Here is a 15282-nt window from a genome sequence, read left to right as displayed (position 1 = left end):
TAAAGTGTGTAATAATTATATAATACTTGATTTACATTTTTTAATGACATTTAATAATTTTCCTTTGGTTACAATAATTCAGCAAAATATAAAGAAAAACATACCATCATTTTAAACCACTACTTTGAACTGTCACTGTCTTTTGCTGCCTGTTTTTGTTTCTCTGACCCTCTGTATCTGTGGATTAAGTATGAATACACATGATAAAATACAAGTTTATAATAAGTTTAAAACAAAAATAAGAAACATTATTAAAAATTCAGATCCATTTGACTCCATCTTTAAAGAAAGCAGTAAAATTAAAAAGGCACAGTGGGAAAAATACTTCTTACTACCTCAGTGTTTCGATTTCCTTGTCCCTTTGTTAGCACTTGGTACTGGATCGCACTTACGCTTTTGTTTTTTTCTCTTGGTGTATAGTTTTGTTTTAGTAAAGCATATTCTTAAACTTTTGACAAGAATATAAGACTATACTTGTCAATCATTTTACTGACTCTTAATGCAGATTAGAAGAAGCAGTAAGTAAAAGCCTGTTATAGCTTTTACTTTCAACCAGTTTTGCCTATAAAACCTGGACTCAAAGTGTTATCAAGTAAAATAACTTCATAGTTTATTATTAGTGAGTGGTGAAATAAGCAGAAAAGGGGAATAAAGAGGAGGGCCAAAGTGAACATGAATAATTTACAAATTGCCTAATCAGCCCTCAGCTACTTTAACATTGTGTATGTTCACACAGCCATAGAAGCTTGTGTGTAGAGCATGAGGATGGTAAATTTTTGCCATTGGCATTAAAGATCCAGTGAGTGAGGGGTGCTGGGTTTTCCAGGGTTAAGTACTCTCACTGGGGACTCTTAGTTTCGTCTTACCTATTTACCTAGGGTGTGAGGAGCAAAGGTAAAAAAAACTGGATATGAACAATAATGATTTTAATTGTAGATTTTGTACACAATTGTTCAATATTGCTTTTAAGGTAAAATCTTCAGAATGTGGGCAGCTTCATATATCCTTTACTGGTAATTTCCAGTAAATGTTGTTTGTGAAATGTTGTAATGTTGTTTGTGAAATAGATCCTAGACCTTTGTCTGAATTTTGTATATTTTAAAAAACTGAAGAGAGAGCCCCCTCTTGTGTCTGAAATACCCATCTTAAAATATTTATGTCAATCATCGAAAGTTTTAGAAATTAAATTAGCTGTTTTTTCCTTTCATATCTGGACTTTTTTTTTTCTTTATGGAAGGAAGGAGGGTTTTTTCTTTTTTAAAAAGGTCATTGGAATTATGGGTAGGGTGTGGATTGAGGTCAATAGAAAACATGGGAAAGGAAGGATCAAAATGTCATTTCTACCTTTTTAGAAATAGTTATTTTTGAATGACCTGGAATAAGGCCAAACTATACAGTTGTGTTTTGTTTTAGTTTACATTTGTTTCTGAATTGAATGCAGTTTAAAAATACTTTCTTTTGAAATTCATTATGGCATCAGATCTCATCTTAAGAGTTCTTTCCACTTTCTAAAAGCAATAGTTTTATTTGGGAAATGTCTTTAAGATAGAGCCTTATTTTAGAACACGAGTGTTCTGACTTTATTTTGTCATCATCATTGCCATATCTTTCTGTGGATATACTTAATAACGGTATTGTGAGTCTGTTCGAGTGGCACGTTGTCATTTTACATAGTTCCCATTGTTTTTCAAGCCAAGGAAATACGGAAATTCTTAAATTATTGGCTCTCTGCCACCTCTCCCTCTAAACACACAGTCCTCTCAAACACACAGGCCTTCAGCTAAGAATTTTGTGAAGGGTTACGGAAACAGGACCTTTCTCATTTGACCCATGGGTTTTTGTAGCTTGAACAAGGAAAGTAGTGTTCTGAAAGCAACAGTATTTATGAAGGCTCTAGTGAAAATATTTCACACACATGGGCTGAGAGATGAAGTTCTTTCATCTTGTTCTTCAACAAATTAAACAATGCAAACAGATTTCAAGTGCATTCTTGGTAATGAAATGCTTGGATAAATTATAATCCTAATTGCTATTGTTCATTCCCACAGCTGCATTTTGACACTTTTAACTGCCTAAGCCACACATTCTTCAGCCACTAGGACAAACAAAAGCATTCTGAAATCCATCATTTCATGGCATTTTAAATTGCAAATCTGTCATTAGCTGCCTTGATTTTATTTTGGTTCCACTATTGACAAAATTAGGGGAAAATGTGATCGTTCCTTTTTCTTTATACATAAAATTATTGTCAATAGAATCATTAGTGGATATTTATGAAAATTCATTAATAGTGTTAAAATTTTGAAATAGGCAGTGGAGATTATGTATTTATTTTAGTCCTGGGGAAATAATTTGCATTTATTTTATCAAACTAGCTGATATTTTAGGAGACAGCTTTCTCTAAGATTTGGGAAAAAAAATAGGATTTTGCTTTTCTTCCTTAGTAGAACATGATTCTGAAGGTAAATCTAGAAGTCAAATTTATTCTATGACTTGTCAAATCATAATTATATGCATAATTGTTCCTTTAAAATTTCACCCAAAATTGTTTTAACCTGTCTATTCTTTCAGGATAAAGAAACTGAAGTGTTTGTAGTAAATCTGAAATTTATATTTCTTTATATTTAAGAAAGAGATTTGAGTGCCAGTTTTAACCAAACCTTTCTTATTTAAAAAGCAAAATTTTTTGATGATAGAAAAACTCTGTAGCAAAAGTTGGTTATATTTAACTAATAGTTACAGATTCTGATTTTTCATTATTTCTAAGACTTAATTTAAGTGGGATATTTGAATTACTATATTCATTGGCATCTGTTATAACAACTGTTTAGCAGTAATTGGAGCTTTAGATGTCAATGCTAGTATATATGTCACATTTTCAAAGTATTTCTTCATTCATCAGAATGTTTTTAAATTAAATCCATATAAGCATGAGAAATTGCTTTAAAAATCAAACAATTTTGCAATCTCATGCTTAAATTTAAGGTACTCTTTGAAAAGTTCATCCTTTTTCATAAAAATATTTAGTATTTTAAAATTCTAAAAGGTGATTATCTCTAATAAAAATAGCTAACATATTGAGCATTTCTTATATGTCAAGATACTGTCCTAATATTTTTTTGTTATTACTTAAGCCATCAGTTTATTTTATTTTGTTAAGGCATATCAAAAATTTTTATTAGCCAATAAGGTCTTTTTCTTGGCCTTTTATTAATTTTTAAATTTAGATATTAAATATAATGGAGTGCATTGATCAATAAGAGTACATAGGTTTCAGGTGAACATCTCCATAGAGTCCTATATTTAAGTACCATTTGGTAATGCCATTCTTTGAGCTAGTATTCTTATTTATTCTCATTTTGCATTTGAGGAAGCTGAGTTTAAAAGAATTAAAATAGTTTCATCAAAGGTTACAAAGTAAGTATTTAGTCAGATCTTTCTGACTCCTAGAAACCATGTTCTTGACCACTGCTGAAGTCTTAAGTGAAAGTTAAATGCATTATCATACAGTCTCCTGATGGAATATCATGTTGCCATTAAAAGGGAGGGTTACAGTGACTATACAGTGAGATTGAAAGTGTGTATGATATAATAATCTCCATTATAAGTGAAAAAGATTAAGCTATTACAGTGAAGTGTTTGTAGTGGTTCTAAACATTTTTACAGTGTTATCTTTTGTCATTTCTTTTTAAAATATAAAGTGGTCAGGTGTTATATTATATAATTTAGCCAATTAATGTACAGAATTTCTGTAAGCCAGAAATTTAAGACTGCAAGTAAACCAGGTCTGGTCAGAAAACTGACAACTTTTAATAAACTCTAGCATGTTCAATTTTTAAAAATTTTGACCCAGAACCATTTTTTTCCAGACTTATGCCACCTCTAATACAGTCTATTATCAGTATTCTAGAAGAGTAGTGGAAGTGTAAAATCTTAAAGATAACTTAAATGTGTTCTATAGTGTCCTCAGGGTAGCTTGTGCACGGAAGATCTTTTCTACTCTGTAGAGGTATCTCATTAGGACACCAAGTAGTGTCATTATTAAGTTTTCATGTGTTTCTCAGTTTTGATGCTTATCTTTGTGTGTTATGTGTGTGCATTTTTTTCTTTGCAGCACCAATGTGGTTATGAATTATTCAGAGATCGAGTCTAAGGTTCGAGAAGCAACGAATGACGATCCTTGGGGACCTTCTGGGCAACTCATGGGAGAGATTGCCAAGTAAGTGATAATTTGACTCAGCAGTGCAGAAAGAATCCAACTATCTTTACACAGAAATGTGAAATTTGCTTTCAGTTTTAAATCGTTTAGCTGCCAGATAGGAATTTTGCATAACCGTTCAAATATTAATGAAGTTTTACACAGGGTCCATTCCCCTTAAAAATTAGCTCAAAAAAGTAAAACAAATTTTTTTCAATGAAGTTTAGAGACTTACTGTAGCTTACCATGTTAAATTTTGACAAATATATATAAAATAACTTGAAATAAATTTATACAAATTTTTCCCTGATGAACATCAGATCTCTGCCAGTGAATGAAAGACTTGTAAAATATGATATTAATTAGTGGGGCTTACAGATGTGCTAGATATTATACAGAATATAGGAAAAATATTTTTAAGGAAGCATATCATTAATTTTTTTAATTAAGCTTATTAATTTTTTAAAGCTCTTCAGGAAAACACAGTAATTTAGAACAAGCCTGCCATCTACTGTCAAAATTAACATATTGCAAGGAAAATTATTCTCTTTTCAGGGCTACCTTTATGTATGAACAATTTCCAGAACTTATGAATATGCTTTGGTCACGAATGTTAAAAGACAACAAAAAAAACTGGAGGAGAGTTTATAAGGTATGGGCATTAGTCTGTTTTTATTATTTAACATGAGAAGAAATACTTGAAATTTTAAGATACATATTCATAAGTGATTATGATGGACATTAAATCCTAGACTATTGCTATTTGTGTTGTTTTCTAGTCACCATAAACAACTGTTCTTAAAATGTTTAAAATTAATTTTAATACTTCTAAATGTTGAATATTTTTATTACTTAAAATTTTTCCAATTAAACACTTATGCATATCAAAAGTAATGAACCTATAAGTAGTATGCATATTTAGTGTATAAGTAGTTAAGATCAAAACTAAGTCTAATATGGTTTGTTATTTCTACATATAAATTTGCCTAATTTATAACAGTATTATGACAGTATTCTGCATCAAAAATGTTAGTTTAAAATAAAATTTGTTCAAATCTCCTCATATAATGGAGAATTTTAAAACAAGCTATCTGTTCTTCCATTCCCATATTTTCTTTGTACTTGGAATAAGTTCTGTGCTTTCCAAAATGGTATATGATATTTACATTTGAAACTTTGAAAACATTTCTGGCTTTCAGGATTGAAAATCAATGCTTTATTTAGTTACATATTTTTATGTTGTTTCTGAAAACATTCACTGTCATTTCCTGAGTTTGTACAGTAGTTGTGATGAGATAGTTATAATTTATATAAATTAAAAAATTTTTAATTAGAGTTAAAAAAAATAATCCTTGGATAAATTATTTTAAAGACTAGTTCCTATTATGAAGAGGGTTTTTAACCATTCAATTTCACCAACTTAACTAAATTTTATAGATCTAATCATCTTTTATGTGGGGTTTGTTTCAAGCAGAGTTCAAAATGTATAATTCACTGATTTTTTAATGTAATCAAAATTGTACAGCATTCACCACTATTACTATTTTATTGCCTCAAAAAGAAAACCCATAAATGTTTTTTTTCTCTTAATTTGTTGACAGCAAGCATTTGCAACAACAGCCTCATCATTAACCGCCAAAATTAAATTTGATCTGTGGAAATACTGTGGGATCTATAATTACCAAATAATTGTTCCCTTTACTAATGCTCTAACAATTCACAGTTCCACAATGCCCAGATGAAAAGTAAAAACTGAGCCAGCTTTTTAAAGGCTTAGTGTTCATTTATATCATATATTTAAATATTTCTTAACATTAGAATTATATTCTATTCTTCTGACACATGGTATCCAGTGGACAGTTTTTTACTATGCTTGGTACAAGAGGAACTTCAAATTGATAATGTAAATTTTTGACTGTATCTAGTCTAATACACAGTAAAGAGCCCCCCACACACAAACACAAACCTGAAGATAATTCATTTGCTAATGTTGGAATTATTTTTTTTAACAACTTACCAAAGCTCTACCAGTATTTATTTTGTTAAATCATTTGGTGCTTTGTATTTTTACAGTCATTGCTGCTCCTAGCTTACCTCATAAGGAATGGATCAGAGCGTGTTGTTACAAGTGCCAGAGAACACATTTATGATTTGCGATCCCTGGAAAATTACCACTTTGTAGGTGAGCAATAGAAAAACCTTATAAGCAAATTAAAACAGTAGTTGGAGTTGTCAGTCACCTGAACCAGCTTAGAAGCTTCTCCGCTCTAATTAGAATGTGACTATTGCTGGTTGTGTGACGAGTGCAGAATCCAAGATGTGGGGCCCTAGAGTATTAATTAGTGAAGACAAGAACTTGCAGAAAAGACTGGCTAATAACAACAGAACCAACACAACATGAGTGTTCGGGTTTATATTAAAATATGCACTGGAGACTGGTCCCCTGTGGTGTCCATAAAGGAATAGCTTTAATCATATGGGAAGAAAAGGTTAGAGCTCCAAAACACACACATCTGTTTGAAGCTGGGGGTTTTTTCCCTCCCACCAAATAATATTTACTGTGCAAAGGCAGCAAGGCCAGAGTGTGTTTTGAATGTGAAAGAGGATAGAGAATGAACCACATTTCATTTTGTAGTGTATGCTAGTTGAAAGCACTTTAAAAATTCAGTTTTTCAGCTATACTAAATTCTGGTAATTAGTGTCTTCAAACTTGTATTGGGAAAACCAAAGCATTTGGGTGCTTTTCAGTCATTAAAATGTGAGTTTTAATGGCTGAAGTGAGTTTTGTGAGTATTGCTTTTTTGTTTTTGTTAAAACACTGTGGAAAAAGAAAATAACCTCTATGGATAGAAGTCCATTTCATATGGTAATCATTAGTAATCCTTCTTAGTGGATCTTTAATTGATCTTGCATAACACTATTATCTATGGTCCTTTTAGTTCACCTTTACAGGCTCTTATAAACCAAAATTGCAGCTCAAAACTTAGAATTTGCTGATGACAAAATTTAACAATACAATTTGCCTCTTTTTATTAATTTTAATATATTGAAGTTGGCTCCTTGTGTTGAAATCTCCATGTCTTGTGTTAAAGGATTTGATATAGATTAATTGAATTTTTAAGGTTTTGTTTCTTCCTTACCATTCTCACAGATGAGCATGGCAAGGATCAAGGTATAAATATTCGCCAGAAGGTGAAAGAATTGGTTGAATTTGCCCAGGATGATGACAGGCTTCGTGAAGAAAGAAAGAAAGCAAAGAAAAACAAAGACAAATATGTTGGGGTTTCTTCAGACAGTGTTGGAGGATTCAGATACAGTGAGTATCAAAGACAGCTTGGCACCTATCAATTTAGCTTCTTGGGTGTATTTTAAGAAACACTGAAATATGAAAAACCAAAATGCTTTTTATTTTTTTAGGAATACATAGAATACTAAAATATATGTAATAGTCATTTTGGTTTCTGTTACCTGGATTTTAGGAATCTCTCATTTTTCACTTTGGTGGGAATATGATTTTAACTGTTAGTTGTTAATTAAATGACTTGAAACTTTGAGTTGATACACAGAGAATAAAACAGGTAAGTACCGTTCTTTCTTGGGGTTATACCATTCTAAAAGAAAAAAGGATTTCTCTAACTCAACATTTAGAGTATAAAAATATGAAGTTTGATCAAGAGGTTGACCTACCTAATTTAAAACCAATTTAGCTATTTTGGGCCAAAAATATATACTAAGTGTCCTCTAAGTTAGTTCAGCCCCAGTCTTTTCCCTACATTAAGTGGTGCATTAATTTGATGTAGAAAAAGGTGACTGACAATCCCATCAGTTTTTCATCTAGGCCTATCACTTTACTGTTCCTAACACATTCCACAGCAGCTAGGACATTCATCTCCCATCGTTATTTCTAATGTAATAATATAGTTTGCCTAAAATAGATCACTAGGTTCTTGAAACAGATACAGGAAATAACTCTCTTCCATAGTATGTCTCTTTGGGTTTGTATCTTGTGGAGCTCTGACAGACCCCTGGTCATTTTGTGCACACAGACAGGCCAGTGCTGTGTATACCTAGCAGCTGCACATTGGGCTTTCCAGCTCCCCCACCCATACCTGAGTTTGTTTATATTTGGACTAGACTGAGAACTCGTAACTCATCATTGGAACGGTGTGAAAACTTTCTATTTCTTGTCTTGTGATTACTTATAATATTTTCACTCCTTTGCTCCTCTGCTTTCTTGCTCACAAAGAAAAAATACTGCACTTAATTAGCTGTTAGAGGATGTTTCTAACAGAGAATTTTCTTTTATGTCTGTACATCACATAAAAGTGAATTCTTGAATTGGACAAAAATATTTATCTTAAAGAAATATAAACATGTTTTTGAGTTTTTATTTGTTTAGGGGAATAAGAAATTTTTGGATTAAGTAGTTATATTTAACTCTTTCAAAGCAGCTATAGCAATTTAGTGTTTTTGAGTAAAAATTGCTATTCACAACTCATTTCCTCATTCTACTTGCTTATCATCCTCTTTTTTACCAGCACAATATATAATTAGATAAATTTAGAAAATTGAATAAGATTTAGAATCAGTCACAAATCTGCAGTGGAGATAAGAGTTGAGCATCCTGTATATTTGCATCATATTTTATAAATTATTTTCAGTGTTGTGTATATGATTCATGGACTTATGTCAACTTTATATATTTTTTCATCTTGACATTAGATAATGTCCTGCCAACATCCAGTATCTTTGGGCATGCATTTAGTATGTATGCTATCTACCACACTGATCAGTTTGGTTTTCATATACTTTCATTTTTCTGGTAAAAATGTTTTTTCAAGCTCTACTTTATCACAGTGTCATTGAAATACCACCATTTTTCTAAAACCTGACTGGTTATCTAAAAACTTTATTTTTCCATATTCTGTTCAAGTTGGTGGTCACTTTCATATTTAGTAGATGAATTTTAAAATCCTCAAGCTCTTAGAGAAAAATTTGACTGCAATTTTAGCAGGCCTCAGTAAAGTGGTTTAGTAAGTCTCCAAATGACTTGTATGCCATCAAAACAAAGTCTCTCTTAGCCACCTTTGGATTATTTTATTTCTCTTTGCCCTTCCCTTTTCTCTCCAACCTACCTTATTTACCAATGTTTTCTTCTTTTAGCTCCTGTGATTTCTCTGTACCTTCTACTCTGGCCTCCTAAGTTGAGTTTGGATGTGGACATAGAAATGGAAAGGTTCCTTATAACGCCTATAATTCCTTTCTCCTTTGGACCCTAAGGTCAAGAACTAAAAGAAATCTTGACATTTTGGCGTTTTTGTTTGTTCACTGCCATGATGATTCCCTTCACTCTCAAATTCACACTGAGGCTTCCTAGGTTATGCCTGTCCCAGCATGTTTGTTCTGAACTGTTGCGCGTGTTTCATGATTCCATTCTGTGTAGCTTTTGGAAGTTAGACTATCCTCTTCTTTTTACCATAATTAAAAGATGCTTTCTTGTGTTGTGGAATCCATTGAGTTACTTTTCTAGTTCGATACTAAGGAATGTCATTTATGAGTTTTCACAGCACATTGGGGCATGTAGCATTCAGAATCGTGTTTCCTATAGTTTGTGTTTTAAGATACTGTGCTGTCCAATACTTTTCTGATCATTGAAAAGAGACAGGAATGAAGTACTATATAATTCATTAAGTGATTTTTATAAAAACAAAAAAGATTTCCATTTCTCCTTTGATTACATAGCCTATATAGTTTTTGGTGTATTCCTCTACTTCTTTCAACAGCCTTTAAGAACTTCCTGATAATGCTGTGCTATGCATTAAGGTTGTGTAAGTTTTCATAAATAAAAAGCTTTTGAATCTGCATTCCTGCCACTTACTTGACTGGCACTACATGCTGTGCCTTGCTGTAATTGTGTTGATTCAGCACTGTGGGAGCTTTCTGTTCTCCTTTGAAAACTATTTTATTAAGAAGAAAAGCTTCAGAAATAAGAACTACAGACACCTTTTGAATTTAATGTCCTTAGAGTTGCTTCTCTCTTTAATGCTTTACATAGGTGAACGATATGACCCTGAGCCCAAATCAAAATGGGATGAGGAGTGGGATAAAAACAAAAGTGCTTTTCCATTCAGTGATAAATTAGGTGAACTGAGTGATAAAATTGGAAGCACGATTGATGACACCATCAGCAAGTTCCGGAGGAAAGACAGAGAAGACTCTCCAGAAAGATGCAGGTATAACACTTTGCATTCTGGGTCTCTGGGAGAGCGTGCTCAGCTTATGCAGCTGGTTTTGGGTTTTGTTTTGGATGTTATCATTACTTGAAGTTGAGCCTTTTTCCCTAATAGATTTTATATTTTAGGTTCTCAGAAAAATTAGGCATAAAGTACAGAGTTGCTATATTAACACACACACACACAAAATTTCTCCTGTTGCTAACATCTTGGATTACTATGGTTCATTTAGTAACAGTTGATAACCAATATTGGTGTATTGTTGCTAAGTAAGTCTGTTGTTTACATAAGGGTTCACTGTGTTGTACAGTTGAGGGATGCATAACATCCACCACTGTAGAACCATATAGAATAGTGACAGTGCCCTAAAAATGCCCTATGCAAAAATGTGGAATGATTTACGAATGTGCATGTCGCCCTTGCACAAGGGTCACGCTAATCTTCTCTGTATCGTTCCAGCATTCATATGTTCGCTGATGATGACTGTGCAGCTGTTTCCAAGATGCTGGGTCAAAACATTGTTTGAAATTAGTACTGACACATTTTCCATACTATCTGTGTCTGTTTATTTCTAAAGTTATCACATTTCCTATATGATTTTATTCAGGCTATTTTTTGGAGTTATGTTTTTCCCAATAAGAACTTTCAAAGCATATTTTTTATTTAGGTATCAGATTATCCAGAGAGCTAAAGTATTGCTGAGAGGTAATGAAGTTTATTATATTAAATTTAAACAAAAATTAAAGTGTTTGAAATTTAACTCCTCCTGTGACATTTCTTTATGATTCTATGACAGTGTGTACCAGAAAAAAAACCAAATGGATTTTTTTTGACTAAATGTTTCTGAGTATAGACCTATATTTTAATAAAATACATTTTCTAATGTTAGGGCAGTTTTATTTAGATTTATATAGAACAGTACTTAGAATAACATTCATTTTTGTTCTACCTACCAGTGCAGCTATAAACTAGTCTTTCTGCCAGTTAAAAGGATCACTTACATAGAACTTCATTTCCAAAGTGAGTTTTACAAGGCTTTTGTCATTGTGCCTCACAGTGTCTCTGTTAGATAGACTAGAGCAAGGACTTCATCCTCATTTAGAAGTGAAACCTTTATTGTTTAGAAGTAAAACCCGAGGCCCATTCAGGCTGTGTGAAACTTGCCTAAAGTAACTTGCCTTAGTGATAGAAACCTTCTTGTAACTAAGTACCATTTCTCTTTTTCCTTAAAAAAAATCAAGAGTTCAGATTTAGTGGTCATTGGAAAAAAAGTAAAAATAAAAATATAATTCTTAAAATATTTGTTTAGTGCCTTTTCAGTATGTGTCCCTATATATTAATCCCTGGAGATCCTGTCTTTTTCAAGAATATTTCTGGAATATGATCTTTGGAAAGCTAGAATTTATTTTTAGTACTTTAAATACGTATTTCTAGCTCTTTTAGTCCAAATAGTATGCATATGATAATAAATACTATATCTTGGGGAACAGTGCCTACTTTAAATATTCTGTGTAATTTCCCCCTCATAACATTCATTCTGTGGCCCATGTGTTTACGTTTTTCTTTTGGTATAGAAGATGGAGTGATGTTTATTCTGGTGCTGTTTCCTGAAGAAGTGTGCGGATCGGGTAGTCAGATTGACTGGACACCTCACTGGGCACGTTCTGGTGTTCTGACCTTCCTCTGCCCTTCCACCCTCAGCTTTTCTTTCTGTGCTTGGCTTCCTAGTCTTTCTTTTTCCTACCTTGACATTTTTTTTCTATGTTGGCTCTAAGACAGGAACTGCTAGGGTTCCTAAATCTTTTATATAGCGTAGTCAAGTTTAAAAGACTGAAAATATAGTGTGTATTATTTATTGTAGTAATTAAAGGGCACACCGGGGACTTTTACATCTTGGAGTACTTGTGAGAGAATGGTAGGTTTTTAGACAAAGTTGCATGTGATCTCTCTGGCATGTTAACAGAATTTCAGACTTCTTAGTTCGTTATTAGATTCAGGAATTCTTAATTCTTAAACATAGATCAGATACGAGGCTTCCACTTATTGTGTCCTAGTCTTAGGTTATATTCTCAACTTGTAAAGAAATTACCTTATAGTGAAGTAAAATTAGACATCAGAAAGGTAAGAAATTTCCATTTTACTTAAAGGACTGATGGTTGGAATCTTTAGGTTATTTATGCTGAGAAATTACATAGTAAGTGATGAAAATCTTTAAATACTTAATCAGAATTTGTAGATTCCCTAAAAAGCTTAATACATTTTAACCCCTTTGCTCTGTGTGGGAAGCCATTCTTCTTGATCCCTGATTTATACAGATTTGCAATGTAACATTTCCAGTTATGTTTATATTTAAGTAGAATTGCTTTAGATTAGTCTGAGTTAAATTGCATCAATAATAATAGTCATAGTTTTAAAGAAAAATTTAAGTACTTCAGAATATTTATTAAAAATATTTATAAACCACCTCTAAAATGAAATAATATAGGTAATGGAACATATTTTAGGTAATTTCTCTCTGCGTCTTGTACCAAAACAAGAAACAAAAACAAAACCCAAGCCCATTACTGAAGAACAGACTAGCTTTGCCATTCTTTAAATTCATGGCATATGAAAAAGCCCAGGATTTTACTTGTGTACTTTTTCTTTTGCATTGCTAAAAAAATGTTTTAATGTGCCTAAAAACTTATTTCAAAACATTTTAAATACATTTAATTTTTCTGTAAAGAAGTTTTCATAGTTAAGTAAAAGTTTGATTGGCCAATACTATAGTAATAAAGAGCACAGTTGTTGTAAAGTGCATTACCTTAGAGTTTCTGCATTTACAGATTAATGTTTAATCTCTTGAATTCAAATAAAATATTTGCACGTTATCCATTGAAATTGATATATTTTATTATGTACTGCATTAGTATGCTAGAGTCAGTGACAGAATTATGTTATATAAATGGGACTGTAGTTCCACACAATCCTTTTCAAGAAAATGGTCATCAAATGCAGATTTTGGAGTTCCTAGGGTTTTATCACTTAATTCTGATGTAATCTTTTATTTTTTAATTAAGCCTTAAATGTGTAATAGGCACTTAAATTACTTCATACATTTCTGTTCGTACACATTTATGTGAATATTTTTGGTAGCAGTGTTTTAGACTTACTAGGGGTTTGTCGGCTTGCACCTTCCCTCCCCAGCACACGCACATCATTATTCAGATAGCTTAGATAACATTCTGCTGAGCACTGTCAAATTGTCAAAGTATGGAATTTTAGAGTTACCGTATTTGAAATTCTCTAGCCCAAATCACTAAGGACTCCATTTTAAAATAATCCCTAGTCTTATTATTTTGCTTCATTTTTAATATCTTTTAGCGACAGTGATGAGGAAAAGAAAGCGAGAAGAGGCAGATCTCCCAAAGGTGAATTCAAAGATGAAGAGGAGACTGTGACGACAAAGCATATCCATATCACACAAGCCACAGAGACCACCACGACCAGGCACAAGCGCACAGCAAATCCTTCCAAAACCATTGATCTGGGAGCGGCAGCACATTACACAGGGGACAAAGCGAGTCCAGATCAGAATGCTTCAACTCATACGCCTCAGTCTTCAGTTAAGGTGGGAATGGCACAAACTGACACATTATACACTGTTTTAGTCTTATAAATTACTTTTAGAATACTGCATTAGTAGGCTTGGGCATTTCTAGGCAATTGTATTAATTATAGATCATCTGGCATGTATTATTCAGAGTCATTAATAATAAGAAATCTCCTACTATTATTGGAAGAAATCTGTCCAATTCCTGAATGATTGTCTGCACCTCTACGAAAGTAGAAACGACACTTTTGGTTCCTTTGGGAAAAGTTGTGAATCAGAAGGTAGTACATGTGTTTCTTTCTAGACACACCTTGGTTACGAAGTACAAGATTCACTAAGGAGACATGGGAAGTTGTAAGAGATGACAAAAGAGGACCAAGTACTATATCGGGGAATGGTCTTATTTAATATAGAGATGGTACCAGTAAAGGGAGGCTTATTTGCTTGATGGTCACCACTGATCAGTAGCAGCACTGACTCTTGTACCTTCCTCATTTATTTTTCATTCATCACAAAAGTAGAAATGCACCTGCTGGATACCTGGCCATAAGCTAGTCTTTGGACAGAAATTGGCTAAAGAGTGAGATTTGTCCCAAAAGGCTAAATTGTTGCTTTGTCACTCTCCCCCACTAGTGTTTACCCAACTTATGTCTTTGCATCAGAAGTAGCTAAAAGCTAGTGAAAACATTTTTTTCTAATGTATCCTGCAAATAGTAGGTGGTGCTAAAAATAAAGCTAGTCCTACTTAGTGTCAAGAACAAGTACTATATCAACCTTTGTTGTATATCTTTTAGTATGTAATTTTACCCATGTTTGCTTTTTTTAATTTTTGGTGAAAACCTCAAAATTGTAACTCAACTTTAGTTGTAAAGAGGAAAAAGGGCTGTAATTCTTTCTGGTCTTAGATTTCCCTGGTGTTGGTATAGTTAGCCTACTGGTGATGGTGGTACAGCCATAATTAAAACCCAAATCCATGATGGCTATGATATGGAGAATTCATTTAAGGTTGCATGAAGAAAATTATCCAACTGTATAGTTCTTTAACATTAAGTTGAGACTTTTATGTGTTACAGGATTTTAAATACCAGTTTGTAGTACAGCCTAAATAGGTTGCTCTGCCATAAATATTTTATATTTTTAGTGTGTTTAGATTTTGTGTTTACTACAAAAAAAATCTAGAAGGTCAAAATTCTTTAAGTTTTTCAACTACTTCAGATCTCTTTCAGTCTAAAGGCCTTTTTAAACTATAATACAGTATT

The 15282-nt window shown here is 32.6% G+C and overlaps 2 protein-coding genes and 1 non-coding gene across 5 annotated transcripts in view; 1 reads left to right on the top strand and 2 right to left on the bottom strand.

Annotated features, from left to right (window-relative positions):
* The window catches only part of LSM11 (LSM11, U7 small nuclear RNA associated), a 152765-nt gene that overhangs the window by 82797 nt on the left and 54686 nt on the right, over positions 1–15282 (bottom strand). The gene's annotated exons all lie outside the window — the stretch shown is intronic.
* CLINT1 (clathrin interactor 1) overlaps positions 1–15282 on the top strand; it is a 58620-nt gene that overhangs the window by 25961 nt on the left and 17377 nt on the right. For all 3 annotated transcript variants that reach the window (XM_066273152.1, XM_066273151.1, XM_066273150.1), the window contains exons 2-7: positions 4115–4219; positions 4754–4850; positions 6272–6380; positions 7350–7514; positions 10254–10431; positions 13795–14041. In XM_066273152.1, the coding sequence (XP_066129249.1) occupies positions 4115–4219; positions 4754–4850; positions 6272–6380; positions 7350–7514; positions 10254–10431; positions 13795–14041 (901 nt within the window). The remainder of the gene's footprint in view (positions 1–4114; positions 4220–4753; positions 4851–6271; positions 6381–7349; positions 7515–10253; positions 10432–13794; positions 14042–15282) is intronic.
* On the bottom strand, positions 10814–10915 carry LOC136337011 (U6 spliceosomal RNA). The gene has a single exon (XR_010731733.1). It is a non-coding gene; the product is annotated as a U6 spliceosomal RNA (small nuclear RNA).

The sequence above is a fragment of the Saccopteryx bilineata genome, chromosome 4 (assembly GCF_036850765.1).
Source record: "Saccopteryx bilineata isolate mSacBil1 chromosome 4, mSacBil1_pri_phased_curated, whole genome shotgun sequence".
NCBI classification, from domain to species: domain Eukaryota; kingdom Metazoa; phylum Chordata; class Mammalia; order Chiroptera; family Emballonuridae; genus Saccopteryx; species Saccopteryx bilineata.
This window is presented reverse-complemented; position numbering and strand designations above follow the sequence as displayed.